The sequence below is a fragment of the Camelus bactrianus genome, chromosome 28, assembly GCF_048773025.1.
Source record: "Camelus bactrianus isolate YW-2024 breed Bactrian camel chromosome 28, ASM4877302v1, whole genome shotgun sequence".
NCBI classification, from domain to species: Eukaryota; Metazoa; Chordata; class Mammalia; order Artiodactyla; family Camelidae; genus Camelus; species Camelus bactrianus.
This window is the reverse complement of record NC_133566.1, coordinates 15,303,943-15,320,981: the sequence shown is the minus strand read 5'-3', so window position 1 is coordinate 15,320,981 and position 17,039 is coordinate 15,303,943. Positions and strand designations below refer to the sequence as shown.

Here is a 17,039-nt window from a genome sequence, read left to right as displayed (position 1 = left end):
CAGCTTTTATTTATCTGGGAATGTCTTACTTTCTCCTTTAACTTTTGAGGAACAAGTTTTCGAGGTACAGGATTCTTGGTGGATAGTTTTTTTGGTTCCAGTACAGGCCCACTGCCTTCTGGACTCCAAAGTTTGTGGTGAGAAATCTGTCCATAGTTTACTGAGGGTACTTTGTATGTGATGAGTAGCTTCACTCTTGCTGCTTTCAAGATTTTGTCTTTTAAAGATTTGATTTAATGTGTTCCAGTGTGAGTGTCGTTGAGTTCATCTTACTTGGAGTTCACTGAGCTATATCCTCCCCCTCATGTTCTTGAAAATGGGCAATTTCTTTCTTTCTTAAGGGTGTGTGTATGTGTGCGCACGTGCACTCTCTTAGTTACCATTTGCATGAAATGATTTCTCCCTAGTCTTTTAGTCTATGTGTCCTTAAATCTATAGTGATTCTCTCAAAGGCAGCATAAGGTTGAATTTCAATTTTTTAAAAATACATTCAGCCATCTTGTCTTTTTTGACTGGGGAACTTAAATCCACTTACAGTAATTATTTAAAGTAATTATTAATAAGTGAGAATCTATTAATGGCATTTTGTTCATTATTTTCTAACTGTTTTGTATTTTATAGTTCCTTTATTCCTTTTTTTCCCCTTGGATTCTTCGTGATTTGATCATTTTTCTTTTGTAGTGGTATGATTTGATTCCTTTCTCTGTGGGAGAAAGTAATGGGCCGAGGTGATATTCTTAGCATTAAGCTAAGCCAGTCTGGTGGACGAACTAATACGGGTAAAGTGAAATTACTTTTCTTACCAGCAAAATCTGACTGCTCTCACTTTGTGCTCCTCTGGGGTACGTCTGCTTCTTAGACGGATTCTGAACTTCTCTTCAAAGTATTTTGGCACCAATATTCAGTGCCTGTGTACAAGGACGAGAGCTATGGCTTCCCACTCTACCTTCCTGATGATGTCACCCTCTTTCGATTTCTTTTCAGATTTTCTATCTTTTAATTGATATTTCCATTTTGTTCATACATAATTTTCCTGACTTTCTCCACATCTTCCTTTAGCTCTTTGCGCATCCTTCAGATGACTGTTTTAAAGTAGGTCTACTTTACATTTGTCTGGTAGATCTGCCAGCAGGTCCTTTTTAAGACAGTTTCTGTTGATTAATTTTTCCGTTTGAATGGGCTATATCATGTTTCTTTTTGTACACTGTCACTTTTTGGTTTAAAACTGGACACTTGAATCTAATAATGTAGTAACTCTGGATATCAGATTCTCCTCCTTTTCCGGGGCTGGCTATTGGTCTGTTTTTGTTTACTGTTTTTGGTTTTATGATTGCTGCAGACTGTCTCTGTGCCAAAGATACATCTGAGGTATAAACTTTAGGTCTCCTCAAGTCTTTTATGAGCCTGGGTCATTCCCTGAACATCCAAAGTGATCTTCTAATTTTTCCCATATATGAAATGGTTTTTGAAGATCGTTGGCCCTTTACATCTCCTGGGTCACTTCAGACTGAGGTGAAGAACATTTTATTTATTCCTTTATAATCCTTTTAGTTTTTAAATTTTTCTTGCCTAACTTTATTGGCTACAACTAGCATGATACTGAAAATAAATGGTACTTTGTAGGCATCTCTGACTCATTCCTGTCTCAGAGATAAGACCTTCAGCATTGCACTGCTAAGTATGTTGTTTACTGTAGTTTTTTTCCCACACTCCCTCCTCCTTAATAGGCATCTTTTATCATATATGTCATCAGGGGTTCTCAACAAGATCCTGAGGCAGATTAGGAGTGCAGGAGATTTACTGGAAGGCTACTGCCTGTGAAAAATAAGAGGAAGGAAACAGGACTGGGCAGGTATGCCCTTAGACAGTGATGCAGATCTTGGCCAACCCAGTGGGGAGCTCGGGAGCAAAGGTTGCCTATTAGAAGCATTCTACATTGAGCAGCTATAATTGTACATTGTAGCTATAATTGTGCAAGGCAAAGCAATAAACGTCTATTAGATTTTGGAAGATAATACAGAAGAAGGTTATCTTCATAACCTTGGATAGAGATTTCTTTAACAGGATACAAAAAGTATAAACTATAATGGAAAAGACTGATAGACTGAACTATATTAAAACTCAAATTACATTAAAATTAAGAACTTCGTTTATCAGAGGTAACAATTATGTGTGGAAAGGGTAATCCACCAAGTAGAAGATATTTATTTCTAGTAAGCACAACCAGAACTGTATCCAGAATTTATAAAGAACTCTTATAAAACAAGAGGAAAAGGGACTTGCAACTCAACAGTCAAACAGGGCAAAAGATTTAACAGACTTTACAAAAGAGGATATCCAAATATGGTCAAGTAATACAAAAAGTTACTCCACTTAATTAGGATTCAGGGAAATGCAAATTAAAACTACAATAAGATACCATTATCACTCTTCAGTATGCTTAAAACAAAAACGAAAACAAAACAGGTTAAGTATCTCAGAGGAATCCCTGATGATGAGACTGTAAACTGGAACCACCACTCTGGAAAACTACATGGCATTATCTATTAAAACTGAAGATTCACATACCCTAAGACCCAGCAATTGCATTCTACTCCACCAGAAATGCATACAAGTTCACCAAGAGGCAGCATTATTCATAATAGTCAAAAATTTGAAACAAGTGAAATGTGCATCAATTGCAGAAATGATATATAAATTAAGGCATATTCAATTCAATTCAGCAACAAAAATGAATAACTACAGTTACACTCAACAACACAGAAAATCTTAGAAACATATATTGAGAAAAAGAAACTGGAAAAAAAAATAATGCAAACTATATGCACGTCAGAAAAACACGTGAAGCTAAACTAAAGACACGCTCAGATGGTCAAACTAGAGGGAAAGGAAATTACCATAACACGACAATGGCTAACTCTTGGGAACAGTGACTGGGAGAAAGCTTCAAGGGGAACTTACAGGAGTGCTGGCATGTTATTTTTAGTTTTTAACTTGGGAGGTGGTTCTAAACAGGCATTTGCTTTGCAAAAAAAAAATCCCACATTTTATTTATTTATGTATACATTATATCTGACAATAAACACTTTAAAGAAAAAAAAAGAATCAAATTCTTAAACCTCTTCAACATTCTTTGGAAGAAGACTCAATATAGGGTCCCTGATTAACTGGTTAGAATCCACTTACACTATTAGCCAGCCTACCTCTAGAATGACTGATTCATCATCTAAAAGTCAGAGCTTCCAACGGCTCCTACTCAACTCCTTTTGGTTATATCAACTAAGAAAAGTTGTTTAAGGGTTAAAGTTATCCCCAATACTTTCTTTAACTTCTGTTAAGTTTTACTACAGCTATCTTTAAATGTCTCTACTACAGCATCTTTCAAATGTAAGCTCATTCTAGAACAAGAGGACTACTAGGTGACCAAACCATACTCACTCATTCAATCGAGTGTTTTGGTCTGTTGCAAAGAAATGTCCACCATTAAGGAAGGCCTCCAAAGTCCTCTCTAGGCCAACCTAACACCGAATAGGAGGTAAACTTTCCAAAATCTTCTCCCTAACTTTCCTCTGATAAGAATGGGAAAAGCATTATTTCTAAAATATGAACAAACAATCCTTTAGCTGACTAATCACAGTGCTGCAGCTGACACATGGGGAGTGCACGAGGAGTGAGACCTGTTATCGACTGTGTGTCAATAAAAAGACCTCTTAGACCTGCGCTACCTTCTAAGCACACCAATTAGGAATTGACCTCTTTCCTCTAAGGCAACCCCTATTACTTAACCCTCAGGCAGCAGAGCAATGGAAAGTAAAGCATAACAGTTCTGGAATCAAAGTTGCTTCTTATTTCTCCTGCTGCCCTTATTAGTACTAAAATTTGGGGCCATTTGATGAACTAGTGGAGACTCCAGCAAGTGCTCCAAAATGCTAGCTCTAGCTATCCCTGCCTTCCAGTCAGGGTTTCCTATCCTGGGCACCTGAAAGCCAGCTAGTGAGTAGAGGCAAGAGGTGCCTATAATGTTGTTAGAACAACCAATGAGCACACAGGAAAAGAATACTTATTACCAATGTTCCTTGAACAAAGTAAGAAGACAGAAGTATGGCTTCTTATTACTTATGAGCTTTAAAAGGCAAAACTCTGCACATGCTCTCATGAACACTGCGGAATTTGCCTTCTAATATCTTAAAATTCTGTTTATTATTCTGGCAGAAGAGTGAAAAAAAATACAGAGCTAGCCTTTTCCTTGGGCTTTTTCTTTATTTGCTTATAAAAAAGTTAGATTAGGAAATGTGATTAATGCTTACAAATGAAAGACTATCTTTTGTTATTTAATCTGATAATCTATCAAGGGAATAGGGTAGGAGGAGCCAACTATTCTCATCAGTTAGGATTAGAATGATGGTTTGAGCTACTTGACCAGGACCTCCTATGCGAATGAGTCTTAATGCATATTTCTTCTGATGATCTGTAGAATCTTCAGTGCCTGTGCTCATCTTAAGAATGGATTCAACCTCCTATATTCTATATATCAAATCTTAGTGGCCTTGCCAAACAGGAATGACAGTGGCCAAAGCACCAACTACAGAAAATGTGGGCTAAGAGGATTGCTTCTATTTCTAGTCGTATCCTAGCGTTACTAGTGGTAACACATGGAATGCACTGGAAAGAGCTGCACATGCATCCTACTGTGGAAAGAGCTCTGGAACCAGGAAGCTGAGTACTTACTGGATGCTGGATTCCTGCTCTAGCAACTGAATGAATATTGAGCAAATTATTTAACTTCTGTGAACCTCAGTGGTAGAATGCATGCCTCAAATGCACGAGGTCCTGGGTTCAATACCCACTACCTCCATTAAGAAAACAAATAACCTAATTACCTCCCCCCGCAAAATAGAAAAAAAAAATTAACATGAGCTAAGCCACATGAATATAACATAAATTTCAGAAGCTGGGAAGGAATGCTCTCAGGCAAAAGTTTAATTTTAAATAACGTAAAACAAGGCTGCTGCATTGAGTCTCTCCCTGCTTTAGCTTCAACTTAATTTGGAGAAACTTAATACATATTCCGCCACAGAAATGCTATGACATGTGCATACTTCTGTTCTAATCACATCATGAGAAACCAGAAGCTGTTTAAGAAATAGCTGAACCTATTGGCAAATTAGTGCCAGAAATTACATCAAAATCAAAATTGTTGTTCCTAGGAAACAACTTTCAACATTAAAATGAATGATTTTTATAAATTTCTATTCAAAAGGGTCTTACATTCTGTTACTCAAAGATATATAATCTGCTATGTATAGCATCTCAACATCAGGCATTCTGCAGGAGTCTTAGTAAGGCTTCACTATGGCTGAAGTAACCAGTTGGTACTATCTGCCTTCAAATTCCAGTCCAAAATTACCTTTGCCATAGAACTCTTTGAGGTCTCAACCAAACTCCTGCCTAAGCATTTTGGCAGAGCCAAAGAGTTTGAGCAAATCACATCCCAGTTGACCAGCTCTTCTACACCCAGGTCCTTCTAGATATGGACTGACAGCCTCCCCTGGCAAAAACACTTATCAAGCTCCAGAATTTTCAAAAGTGGATTATCAATTTGCAACCTACATGTCTAGTTCCTAAAGGACATAAATCCTTCTTTAATCAATAAAGAACAACCACACTGGGAGAATTTTCTAGAAATTCAGTCCTAATTTGCCTGCTTTCCAGATCCTGCAAATCACCAAAGGGAGATATTTAATACAGTCATTCCTATAAGTTCTCCAAGTTCTCACCTTGCAACAGACTAAAGAACTAGAAAAAAAGGACTAAGATCATTTTCTACCAAGGTGGCTTTATAAAATTTGACATCGTTATATACCTTCGGTCTTTATTCAATTTTAAAATATAAAAAGCCATACAAAGACTTTCTGCATGTACCACGCAGCCACTGCCTGCTGTGTTTCTCAACATCTCTTATGTGAAAGTAGAATGATAAGTTTACTTAAAAATTTAGAAATGGGGAAAAAGCTGTCATCCAAAACATTTACTTGCTTCATTGTCAGAGAAAAAGAATCTTAAAACCTATCAGTTTTTTTCTTGTTTGCTTTGTCTCACTTAATGTCTGAAATCTAAATTTATGCTAAAACACAAATAGAAATTTTATTCCAGGTTTCTAGCAGAATTACTTCTCTATTGCCTTGATCTAACTTTAATTTTTACTTTCCTACCTTTTTTATAAGCTACAGGAAATATTTTTTCAGAACTATTTAAGTCATGTATTTAGTTATAAATAAGTAAACAAGTAACATCACGGGCAGCATCATGTAATAGACAAACTAACCATCACACTCAGAGTGAAAAGACCAGGGTTCTAACACCAGCTCCATTAGTGCCAAGTCATGGGATCTTGGGCAATTTTCTTAATCTAAACCTTGGTTTCCCTGGAGTATAAAATGAATAAAAAATTATCAGTCATGATACCAAATAACATGGTACTTGAGAAAAAATGTTACTATTACAAAGGTGGTAAGGCAAGCACAGAATATGATACAAGTTTGGAAGAAAGAAGAAAGTTAGTCATAAAAGTCAGGGATGGTTGAGCTGTTTCTTTCAGCTCTGAAATGGTAGAAGTGAGTTCGAGCTGGGAAGACTGAAACAGCCTTCATGGTGTTATACGAGCTAGGTCTGAAAGGAAGGACAGGATTTTTAGCAGATTACACTTTCTAATTTTATGTATAATATATTTAAAGTCATGGCTTAGGATGGCAAGTGGAAGGATGATATAGATGTAAGTCTACAGAACTTATCCCCTCTATCTTCCAGATACAGGTTTTGAGGTCCAACATCCAAATTCAGGCTCCCAGTTACTGGCCACAGGCTCGCCGAGCTTACCGCCAATTTTCCTGCTCCTCTCTGACTCTCCCCACCTAACCTCCCACCACCACCCAGAAGTATTTCATTTGAAAGGTAATTCATACAGCTAAGGAGGTTTTTATTTTTGCAAATGACTCTACTGACCTGTCTGCATATACAGCTCATAAAATATATTTCAAAAAATACATTTTATAGCTCAAAAAATACATTTTAAATGAAAAAACAATCAGATATTATTCAAGGCTTGACACTGAGGTAATTCTACAAACTCAAAATAAAATTACCTGTAGAAGCCCTCCATCATCAAAACGCAGTACTTCTATTATGCTCTCCGACTGAATAAACGCTGTGAAGGAAACAAAACACACTGTCATTCAACAGGAATATAAATTCCATTTAATGTTTTACTTTAAAGTTAATCAGTACAATTTTATGTTTTTCAAATATACTGCTTGATGGTGATGGTTAAGGAGGAAGAAAATATGACCAATACTTCAGTATTTTACCAACTATGAAATGCTTGAAAATAAAACAACACAACCCAATTACAGTTTTAAGAACCTACAGGCTGTGTAAGCCACGTGCAAAATATTTATTCCTGCTATAATACCGGAAAGCACAAAACAGTGCAGTTCAACTAGATGCAGCAGATTATTTTCACTGATAGATTAATTGGAGATATCTTAAACACACAGGAAAGATCACTAGAGGATTATATTCCTTCCCCCCCAAAATAATAAGATGAAGTTCTGTATCATTCGCTCTTTTTCAGTCATGACAGGACCTAGGATCAATGGTCAAGACTGACTTGGTCGGGGAGTGGGCAAGGAAAATGACAAAAGGAGATTATCCTGTTCCAAGAAACTAAGTACAATGCAAAGACAAGATATTTAAAAAGCTAATGTACTTTTACCATATAATCCAGCAACTGTGCTCTTAAATATTTATCCAACTGATCTGAAAACATGCCCACACAAAAATCTGCAAGCCATTCCTTAGAGCAGCTGTTTTTCATAATCAACAAAAACTGGACATAATCAAGATTCAATAGGTAAATAAACAGGCAAATACAGGTTATCAACACAATGCAATATTACTCAGTAATAAAAAATAAAAGAAAAGGCTACACACTATATGGTTTCCAGGATATGACATTCTGGAAAAGGCAATGCTATAGAGATGGTAAAAAGATCAGTGGTTGCTAGGGGCTGAGAGAGAGAAAGGAAGAGGGGGTAAGTAAAGCACAGGGAATTTCTCAAAGCAGTGAAATTTCCATATGATACTGTGACGGTAGATACAAACCACACTGTGCATCTGTTAAAACAACTTTACAGCATCAAGAGTGAAACCATTATATGCAATTAAAAAGATCATTTAGGAGGTCAGGTACCCAGGACAGACTGTAGAATATGACAAAACAATTTAACTGTATTACAAAGGTAGGAAACATCTCACTGAAAGGTGGGGCGCTGACCTAAGTAATTTGGAACTAAGTGGAATCAGTAAGATTAAAGGCAAAAGAAATTGTACATAAGCACTAAATTCTAGTTGATAAAGTTACTTCCCACGGGGCTTTGGGATAAGCATTCTGATGCTGCTATGCATGTACACTGGAACTGAACAATTAAACATATGGATGATGGGTAGAGAGTCAGATTTGTGTTGGAATAAGAGTCTACACAAAAGCACAGGAAGGCGCCTAGAATGATCCATGTGATAATGGACTATAGAGTTGGCAACTAAGTACAAACTCATGTTGAGCTTAATACAGAGACAGATTGTTACCTATAGAAATATTTATAGATGTGTATATATACAGGTTAGTATGCACACATATATTTCCTTGCTCTGTCAGTTGAGAGGGGCTAGAAGTAACTAAAACCCAGTAGCAAAAGCATTTCTAGCACCAAAATCTTAGGTCCTAATACCATTCTCCAACAAAAGGAACAGGAGGAGCCTCTTGAAGAAATGGCCGAATCTAGCACTGGGGCAGGAAATACACAAGATGAAAGGCGAGCAAGTTGTGATGCCAGAAGGAAAGCGTTAAACAAAAACAAAATCCTACATCGACAGGAGTACGTCAAAGAGATGCAAGAGTTAACGGAAAGAGTTCCCCAAATAGCCAAAGCTGGAACCACTTGAGCAACAAAATAAGTCAAGCCGACTGGATTAAAACCTGAGTATAAAATAAACATCTGTGAGTCCATATTGGTATAAATAAATGATTGAATAAATAAACAATGGGGGAGAAGGGACAAAACCTTCAGGGAGAAGAATTCTAAATAATTTCTGTAGAGACTCTTCTGTTTAGAAGGTGGAACATACCTCCCCACTCCTGAAGCATGGGATGCACATAGTGACTTCTAGTGTGGAAAAGAGGAAAAAGAGAATCGCTTTACAATAGAGAAACCTGACAAACAGTATCAGTCAGGTGATCAAGGTCGACATCCACAGTGAATAATCATGTTGATAGTACCTGTGATATGATATGATATAAGTGGCACTTTTTCTCTGTGGTCTTCCTCCAAAATCACATTAACACCAGTCTCATCATGAGAAAAACATCAGACAAATTCCAACTGAGGGATATTCTATAATTCACTCCTGAAAACTGTCAAGGTCATCAAAAACAAGAAAGTCTGAGAAACCATCACAAGACCAGAGGAGCCTAGGGAGACTACTAAATGTAATGTGGTATCTTGGATGGACTCCTAGAAAAGAAAAATGAAATTAGGTAAAAACTAAGGAAACCTGAATAAAATACGGAGTTTTGTTAACAGTAATGTATCATATCAATGCAAGATGTTAATAACAGGGCAAACTTGGGTGTGAGGGGAGGATATGGGAAGTCCGTACTATCTTTGGAATTTTTATATAAATCTGAAACTGTTCTAAAATAAAGTTTATTTAAAAAAAAAAACCATGAAACAATGGTTTTCCATTTGGCTTAATGTGACACTCACTGACTCCTCTTTGTTGGTCTTTGGATATTCAGGGAAGAAAAGCTTAACCATGGAACCCCATGTACCTGGCTTTTCCAGTCGGACCAAAGCTGAAAGTCAAGCAGCAGGCGAGATGCCAGCTAATGAGATGGCTTCACCTACTTGGACGGTGTCTTTCCTGCCTGTGGAGCATCGATTTCCCCTTATTCTAGTAATCACGCCCTGATTTTATTTTGGGAAACTCCTATCCTCCATTTCTTGTGTTTCTCTTCAACCACAGTGACAAGGTGCTCATTCCCCACCAGTTCCTAGTATACAGAGAACATTCAAGAATGAAACCTCACCTTTCCACTCAGGTACAAGTACTGGTATTGGTACTCCTTGATACAAATGAACTTTCTGGTTGTTACCTCTAGTCTTAGCTTATAGCTGAACTTTAAAACTGAGATCAAAGCAAGTGGCTCCAACAGAATTACTGACACAGAGTATATCTGGAGAGCACAAAAATGTCTCCAAATAAAGTGACAAACCATTCTGAAGAAAGGACTGTGGATGTAAAAGGCTCTGCCCAGCTCACCCATCCCACTTCTCATCCCTTCCCCCATCTTTTAACATAGATGATCCAGAAAATCTTTTTGTTATACTCCTATTCAACACAGACTTACTGATGTAAAAACACAGGGAACTAACAAGAGTTAACTGAATAGCCAGATGCTCACAATGTAATAGACAAAAAGTCTAGCTCCTAGTTAGCTTTCCATCCAGTTAGCAGAGAAAATAGGACAAAAAAGTAACACAAATATGCCATATTTATAATGATCATCACGTAAGTCCCCATCATCAAGCTAGATCAGACATTTATCTAACTGATGAGAACTAAACAAAGAAAAGCAGTAACATAATTTGGGTGTACTGTGTTTTTAATTAGCTTTTTAATAGCTTAAAAAAACCATGAATTACCTTAGCTGAAAAAAAGAGCAGCAGATGTTTTATAAAGTCTGAAAGGAAAATACTGTGTTACACAGCAATAGCTTTCCTTAAAAAACATACAAATGAACAGGATTCAAGTTTGACATGAAACAAGTTAGGGTAGTTGGCTTTAAATGATCAATCATATGCTTCAAATTACATGCTTAGAAAAACAAAACTGACACTAGATACATACTTAATCATTTAATGTGTTAACAGTTATTAAGCTATAAATTGCAAAAAAGTAACCAAAGCAAGTCAGGTTCCCACATGCCCAAATCTCTAGATCTGAAACCACAACTGACAGCTACTTCCTTTCCCAAGAATTTTTTGTCCCTAATTTATACTCTCAAGGAGTCCCAAACTGCCCCAAAGTTCCCCAGCTAAAGCAGCAACCAGATGTAACAAAGATAAGAATAACATCTAATAATTATTGATCACTGTGCTATTAAACTTCAAACTAATCCTGACAAAGACATTACGGATTCCATTTTAAGATAAGCAGGCACAGTGACGTTAGGCTTGAGATCACTCGGCAAGAAAGTGGCTAGAGAGGGGCTATCGATTTCAGCCTTGGGACCCTAGAATCTGTGCTGCTAAACCCACCGCTATTTACTTTCAAAGTAATGTGACACAAATGCTCATGGCTAGTGTTACCTTCAAGCAACCTAATTAAAAAAATGAGGCATACACTTCCAATAACAAGGGAAAAGAGGACATACAAGCAAGGGATTTTCTTTCTAGCTTCTATGATTCTACTGGCATTTACTCTGTGAAGCTGGGCTCAGTAAGATCTACTTTAAGCTCCACATAATCACTCACATTACCGTGAGATCTGAGAGTAACAAAGACATTTGTCTTCAGTATAAAAATCTCAGTGTGTCAGTTATTTAATCACTTACTTTCAAAACAGAAGTTCAGTAATTGAGTTTACTTCTCTATTTCACTTAGTAAAGAATGACATTTCTAAAATAAAAATACCTTCACTTTAAAGACAATCTTTCTCTACTATAATTAGGGTTGTTTTTTTTTTCTTTCAGGTGGAGATTCTTTTTCCTGAACATTCCAACTGATGAGCAGATACATTGCCTGTTTTCATACAGCTTTTAAAATAATTCATGAAAACAATGAATGATGTAAATAACCAGTAGAAATAAATGTCATTTGATCTGGTTGTGTGTTTGGGGGGGTGGTGGTTCCAGGCATCAGGATCCTAGGCTGTCATCATCAAGTCTTTACCTTCTAGCTTTCACAGTCTCCTTATCCATGAGGGGAGAAGGATGGACTAGTTAAATCAGTGATTTAAAAATAAAAAACCAGGAAGAGAGGAAAGGGGCACGCCAGCAGGACTTAAAAGGACCCTAAATTCTGCATCAAAGAGCCGTGCTGCCTGGAATACTCTTCTTATAGGTGGTGTCTTCCCCTCCTTCAAGTCTCAGCCTAAACACACCCTCAGGGAGGCCCTCAGTGACCGCTCCAAGCAGCAACCTGTGACCCTCTGTCATGTGCCCTATTTGAACTCTTCTCACAACCTGTAAACCATCTCTGGTTGGCTGGTCATCCTGCACAAAGTCTGGAAAATGGAAGAAAAGTTATATTGGTTAAAATAATGGCATTATTATTTGAGAATTAATCACTGTTAATGACGTTAACATCTCTTTTATAGTTACATTTCCTCCGGATTTTATTTCAACAAAAGGCTCACTAACAAATAATTTTAAACATTCTGGATTAGGTTGGCATGCGTTCCTGTCTATTTGTAAAGATACTTTATGACCGAAACCTTGTTTCTTCCCTCATTAATTTTTTTTACCTAAAATATGTAATATACACCTAATTTTATCTTATTCCCACATTAAAAGTGCAAAGGAATTCATAAGTCAAATTCTAATTTTATCAAGACCCCCTCAATATTACCAACTTCCTAACAAAAGGCTATGACCACACTGTTTACTAAAACTCAAAACATAGTTGTATGCAACTCAGCTGTGTTGGATATACACCGTATGTCTAAAAAGGTGAGTCATACATATTTGACAAAGTTAGTTTTAGAGCTTATGATAGAATGCCATAATTAATTTTCATTTAATCCTAAAGTGCTTAATTTATATAAAAAGATAGGTAAACTTAAGTTACAAAATGAATGGCTGAGAACCGCCAGCTACTCTAAATAAGCAACAGAAAATCTCTAATACACGGAAGCTCACCCTACTGTGCTCGCCCACCTCACACACGCAGGGATCTATGGGAGCACCAGAGGCACCAGACAGAACAAGCAGACCAAAGTCAGACCACCAAGGCTCTGAAAATTAAGCTGGTTATTGGAACCACAGCTGACAACAGTATCTATATGAAAAACTGTTAACCAACAGATGAATGGATCAACAGAATATGGTATATAAATGCAATGGAATATTATTCAGCCATAAAAAGGAATGGAGTTCTGATGCATGCCACAACATGGATGGACCCTGAAATAAGTCAGATACAGGATTAATATTTTGATTCCACTTACATGAAATATATAGATGAGGCAAATCTGGTGAGTTAGAAAGTAGATTTGAGGTTCAAGGCACTAGAGTAAGAGTGAGTAAGATTACTCAGACTCTTTGGGGTGATAAAGAAGTTTTGGAAACAGATCATGGTGATGGTGGCACATCACTGTGAATATAACTAATGCTACTCAACTATACCCTTAAAAATAATTAAAACGGTGAATTTTATGTTACATATGTTACTAAAATATTTTTTCCAAAAAATCACACAAGACAGTATTAAAAAAAAAAACAAAACTACAGAATATTTTTCATTAACTTGGACCCCCCCAAAAAAAAAACTGTGCAAAAAAATTTAACAAATTGAACCTAGTAATGTATAAAAAATTACACACCATAATCAAGTGAGATTTATTCAAGCTGGGCAAGACTGGTTCAAAATTCAAATGTCAATCAATATAATTCACAACTATCAACATGATAAAGAAGAAAAATTACTTGGTCATTTTATCAACTGAAACAGAAAAAGTGTATGAAAAAAGCCAAGACTCAGCCATGATAAAAATTCTCACAAAATAGGAGAAAAGAGGACGAAACCAAACCCAAAGCCAGTAGAAAAAGAAAGGAAATTTATAACAGCTCTTTTGAAATCCTTATTATCAACTATTATTTTGGGGTTTTTTCCTGATTATGTGTCAAAATTTCCTGCTCCTATCTAATTTTTTTAAAATTGGATACAAGACATTATATTACATTGTCAAATGCCTGAATATTGTTGTCTTCCTTTAAAGTATGTTGAATTTTATTTTGGCACACAGATTAATTTCCCTCGATCAATTTATTCATTTTAAAGATTATCTATAACCCAAGGTCTGACTGCCTGTTTTTGTAAATAAGATTTTACTGGAAACCCCTCAAACAAAAATTTTACATACTAACAACGATCATGTGGAAACTAAAATTAAAAACACAATGCTATTTACAATCAATCCAAAAGAACTCAATACATAGGTGTCCACTTAAGACATGTACAGGATCTGTACGCTAAAAGTGATAAAATGTTAATTTGAAAAAAACCGAAATAAATTTATATACTGCATTCATGGATAGAGTACTTGACATAGTAAAAACATCAATTCGCCGCAAATTAATATACAGATTTAATGCAATTCCTATTGATGTCTCAGCAAGGGATTTTATAGACACAGACAAGTTTATTGTAAAATTTACATAGAACACACACTCCCTAAAATAATTTAAAGAATCTTGAGAAATAAGAATAAAGTGGAAGAAATTATCCAACATTAAGGCTTCCTACATCTTACCCAGCTAGAGCACTCCACACAACGCGTTACTGGCGGAGGGATACGTGCAACACACAGCTCAGAGGGAAAGAACCCAGGAAACAGCCACACAAGTACACATAACTAATTCTGACAAAGCTGCAGAAAGCAATTCACAGGAAGAAGAGCCTTGTCAACAAAGAGCAACTGGAGACCCATAAGCAAAAAAATGCCAAAAATTTTAGTATCTTAGAACCACTTTACTCTTGCTTGTGCTAAGCAGGAACGTGAGACAGTTACGCTGTCCCACCAGATAATTTGTTGAGTATATAGATGACACTTTTTTTTATTCCACTTTCTTTTAACTCATGTGGCACAGATCTCCTATACCCTGATCACCCAATTTACGGGTACAATTTAAAATTGCAAGTTTCTTGCAAGGGACTCTTACATGTAACAGTTAACTTGTACTCAGTAAGTGGTAAAAGGAAAAAAGACACAATTTGGAAACATTTCTTGAGTAGAGAAGTAACTGGGGTGAAAACAGATAAATGATGTCAAATTAAGAATTACAGAAGTAAAGAGTTAAAGAATATTAATCTTTCTTCAGTCAGTAGTGTAAACTAGATTTTTTTTTACTATTAAACATGACTTGTAAATGCATGGTTCAATTTTTTTTTTTTTACTATTAAAACATGACTTCTGTAACGCATCGTTCAATTATTCAATTATGAGTCTGTAATAGTTTATTGAATAGCTTATTTCTCACCTCTGATTTAAATTTTAAGTTTAAAAAGCTATCCAAAAGCATTAATTTTAAAATGACATTGAATGTTTGAATAAATATAAGACCTTTTCAAAAAGTAAAATTAAAAGACACCAAATTTGGCAGGTTCCTCCCCCCCAAAATCCTATTGTACTGAAGCATTATTTAACTTAAAAATAAATTTTAGCATTACTATGGATTTTGATTACTAATTTTTGTATTTTGATTACTTTTTTTGTATTTATTCATGTATGTTTTTACTTTTGATTACATGAATATAAAAATGTCATTACACATTTTTTTCCTCTCTAATAACAAGCACAAATCTTAATTTACCTCTACTCTGCCCTGGTTTGCTTCAAAGCTCTAGGGATACCATTTTCGGCCTTAACTGCTAGCTGTAAACAGAAGATACAACTAACTCATAGGATAGGGAAGGGCAAGGTTACTTTACGCTTGCATAGTGGGGTGAGTCAATTATAGACCTAAACTTTATAAAGAAACAAGATAACTCTTCAAAATTAGGGGAAAATGTGTTGAAGTTGCTAAGACTTCTATTCCAAAAGGACATAAATTTCCTGTTTTGAAAATGTGCTGGAAAGTTTCCTGCCTGTTGGCATGGCTGCCAAGTATGTTGACAAACAGATGAGGAAGAAAATTTCAGAACGAGGTCCCCCAAATACAATTAGCTAATGCCACATTAGGTACTCTGGCAATTTATTTTTAAAAAAACAAACAAGAATACCTTTAGCAGGAAACTACCGCACACAGGGACTGTACCAGGGGCAGGGCTAGACGCTGCCTGTCCTCAAGGAGCTCACAGACTAAGAGGAGACACAGGAAACTGAGACGTGGGGGCACCAAATTCAGCCACCAGGGTTTGCATATCTGCAGATGTCTCTGAACAGTGGTTACGTGTGAAGGACAAGGGAGAGTCAGGCAGGTGAACAAGGAGGTCAAGGTTGGGCATTCCTACTAGAGAGCAGCACAGGGCAAAGGTCTAATGAGGTCAAAGAAATTACGGTGCTCTTGGAAAATAAGTCATTTTCATGGGTCTGGAATTAGGGAGCATTGGGAGGAATCAGAGAAGAGGCTGGAAAGGGAAGCAGAGGCTGAGTCACACCCCCATGCTAAGTCCCAGAAGTTATGTGCGATTTTCTCCATTTTTTTAGTAACTGCCTAAGGTCACACAGCAGGTAAAAGACAGGGTCAAGATGAGAGCTTGGGTCTTCCTCTCCGCAAAGTTCAAGCTCAGGCTGCCTCGCAACAGTCTTCCTTATTCAGAGGGGATTTCTCAGTAAGACTGCCTTCCTGAAAGGTAGAGGACTCCCATGGTGAGCTAGTGCTGTAACTAACACTTAAACCAATTATTAAAACACCAAGTCTCAAAGTGGTGTCCTTGGATCACTGTGTCAAATCATCTCAATACTCAGTAAAATCGAGATTCTGGGCCTAACTCCAAAGAATCATATCCTCTGGGATTAAGCCTGGGGTTCTGCAATTAACAGTAATACACAGAAGCTTTGGAGGATGGTGACTGAAATGTCTGTTCAACTGAAGCCAGGTGGATGACCAGTCTGGACGGGAGTATGAAGAAAGGAAAAGGCTTAGTTCAACTTCAGACACACAGGACTTGAGATAACAGTGGAGCATGCATGTGAAAATGCTGATGCACAGTCCTAAAATAGTATTTGAACCGGGGCAAAGAGGTCACCACCAGAAACAC

The 17,039-nt window shown here is 36.7% G+C and overlaps 1 protein-coding gene across 1 annotated transcript in view; it reads right to left on the bottom strand.

The window, feature by feature from the left end:
• The window catches only part of TMEM131 (transmembrane protein 131), a 138,472-nt gene that overhangs the window by 93,104 nt on the left and 28,329 nt on the right, over positions 1 to 17,039 (bottom strand). Inside the window, exon 2 of the mRNA XM_074354677.1 lies at positions 7,143 to 7,204. Coding sequence (XP_074210778.1) covers positions 7,143 to 7,204 — 62 coding nt within the window. The remainder of the gene's footprint in view (positions 1 to 7,142; positions 7,205 to 17,039) is intronic.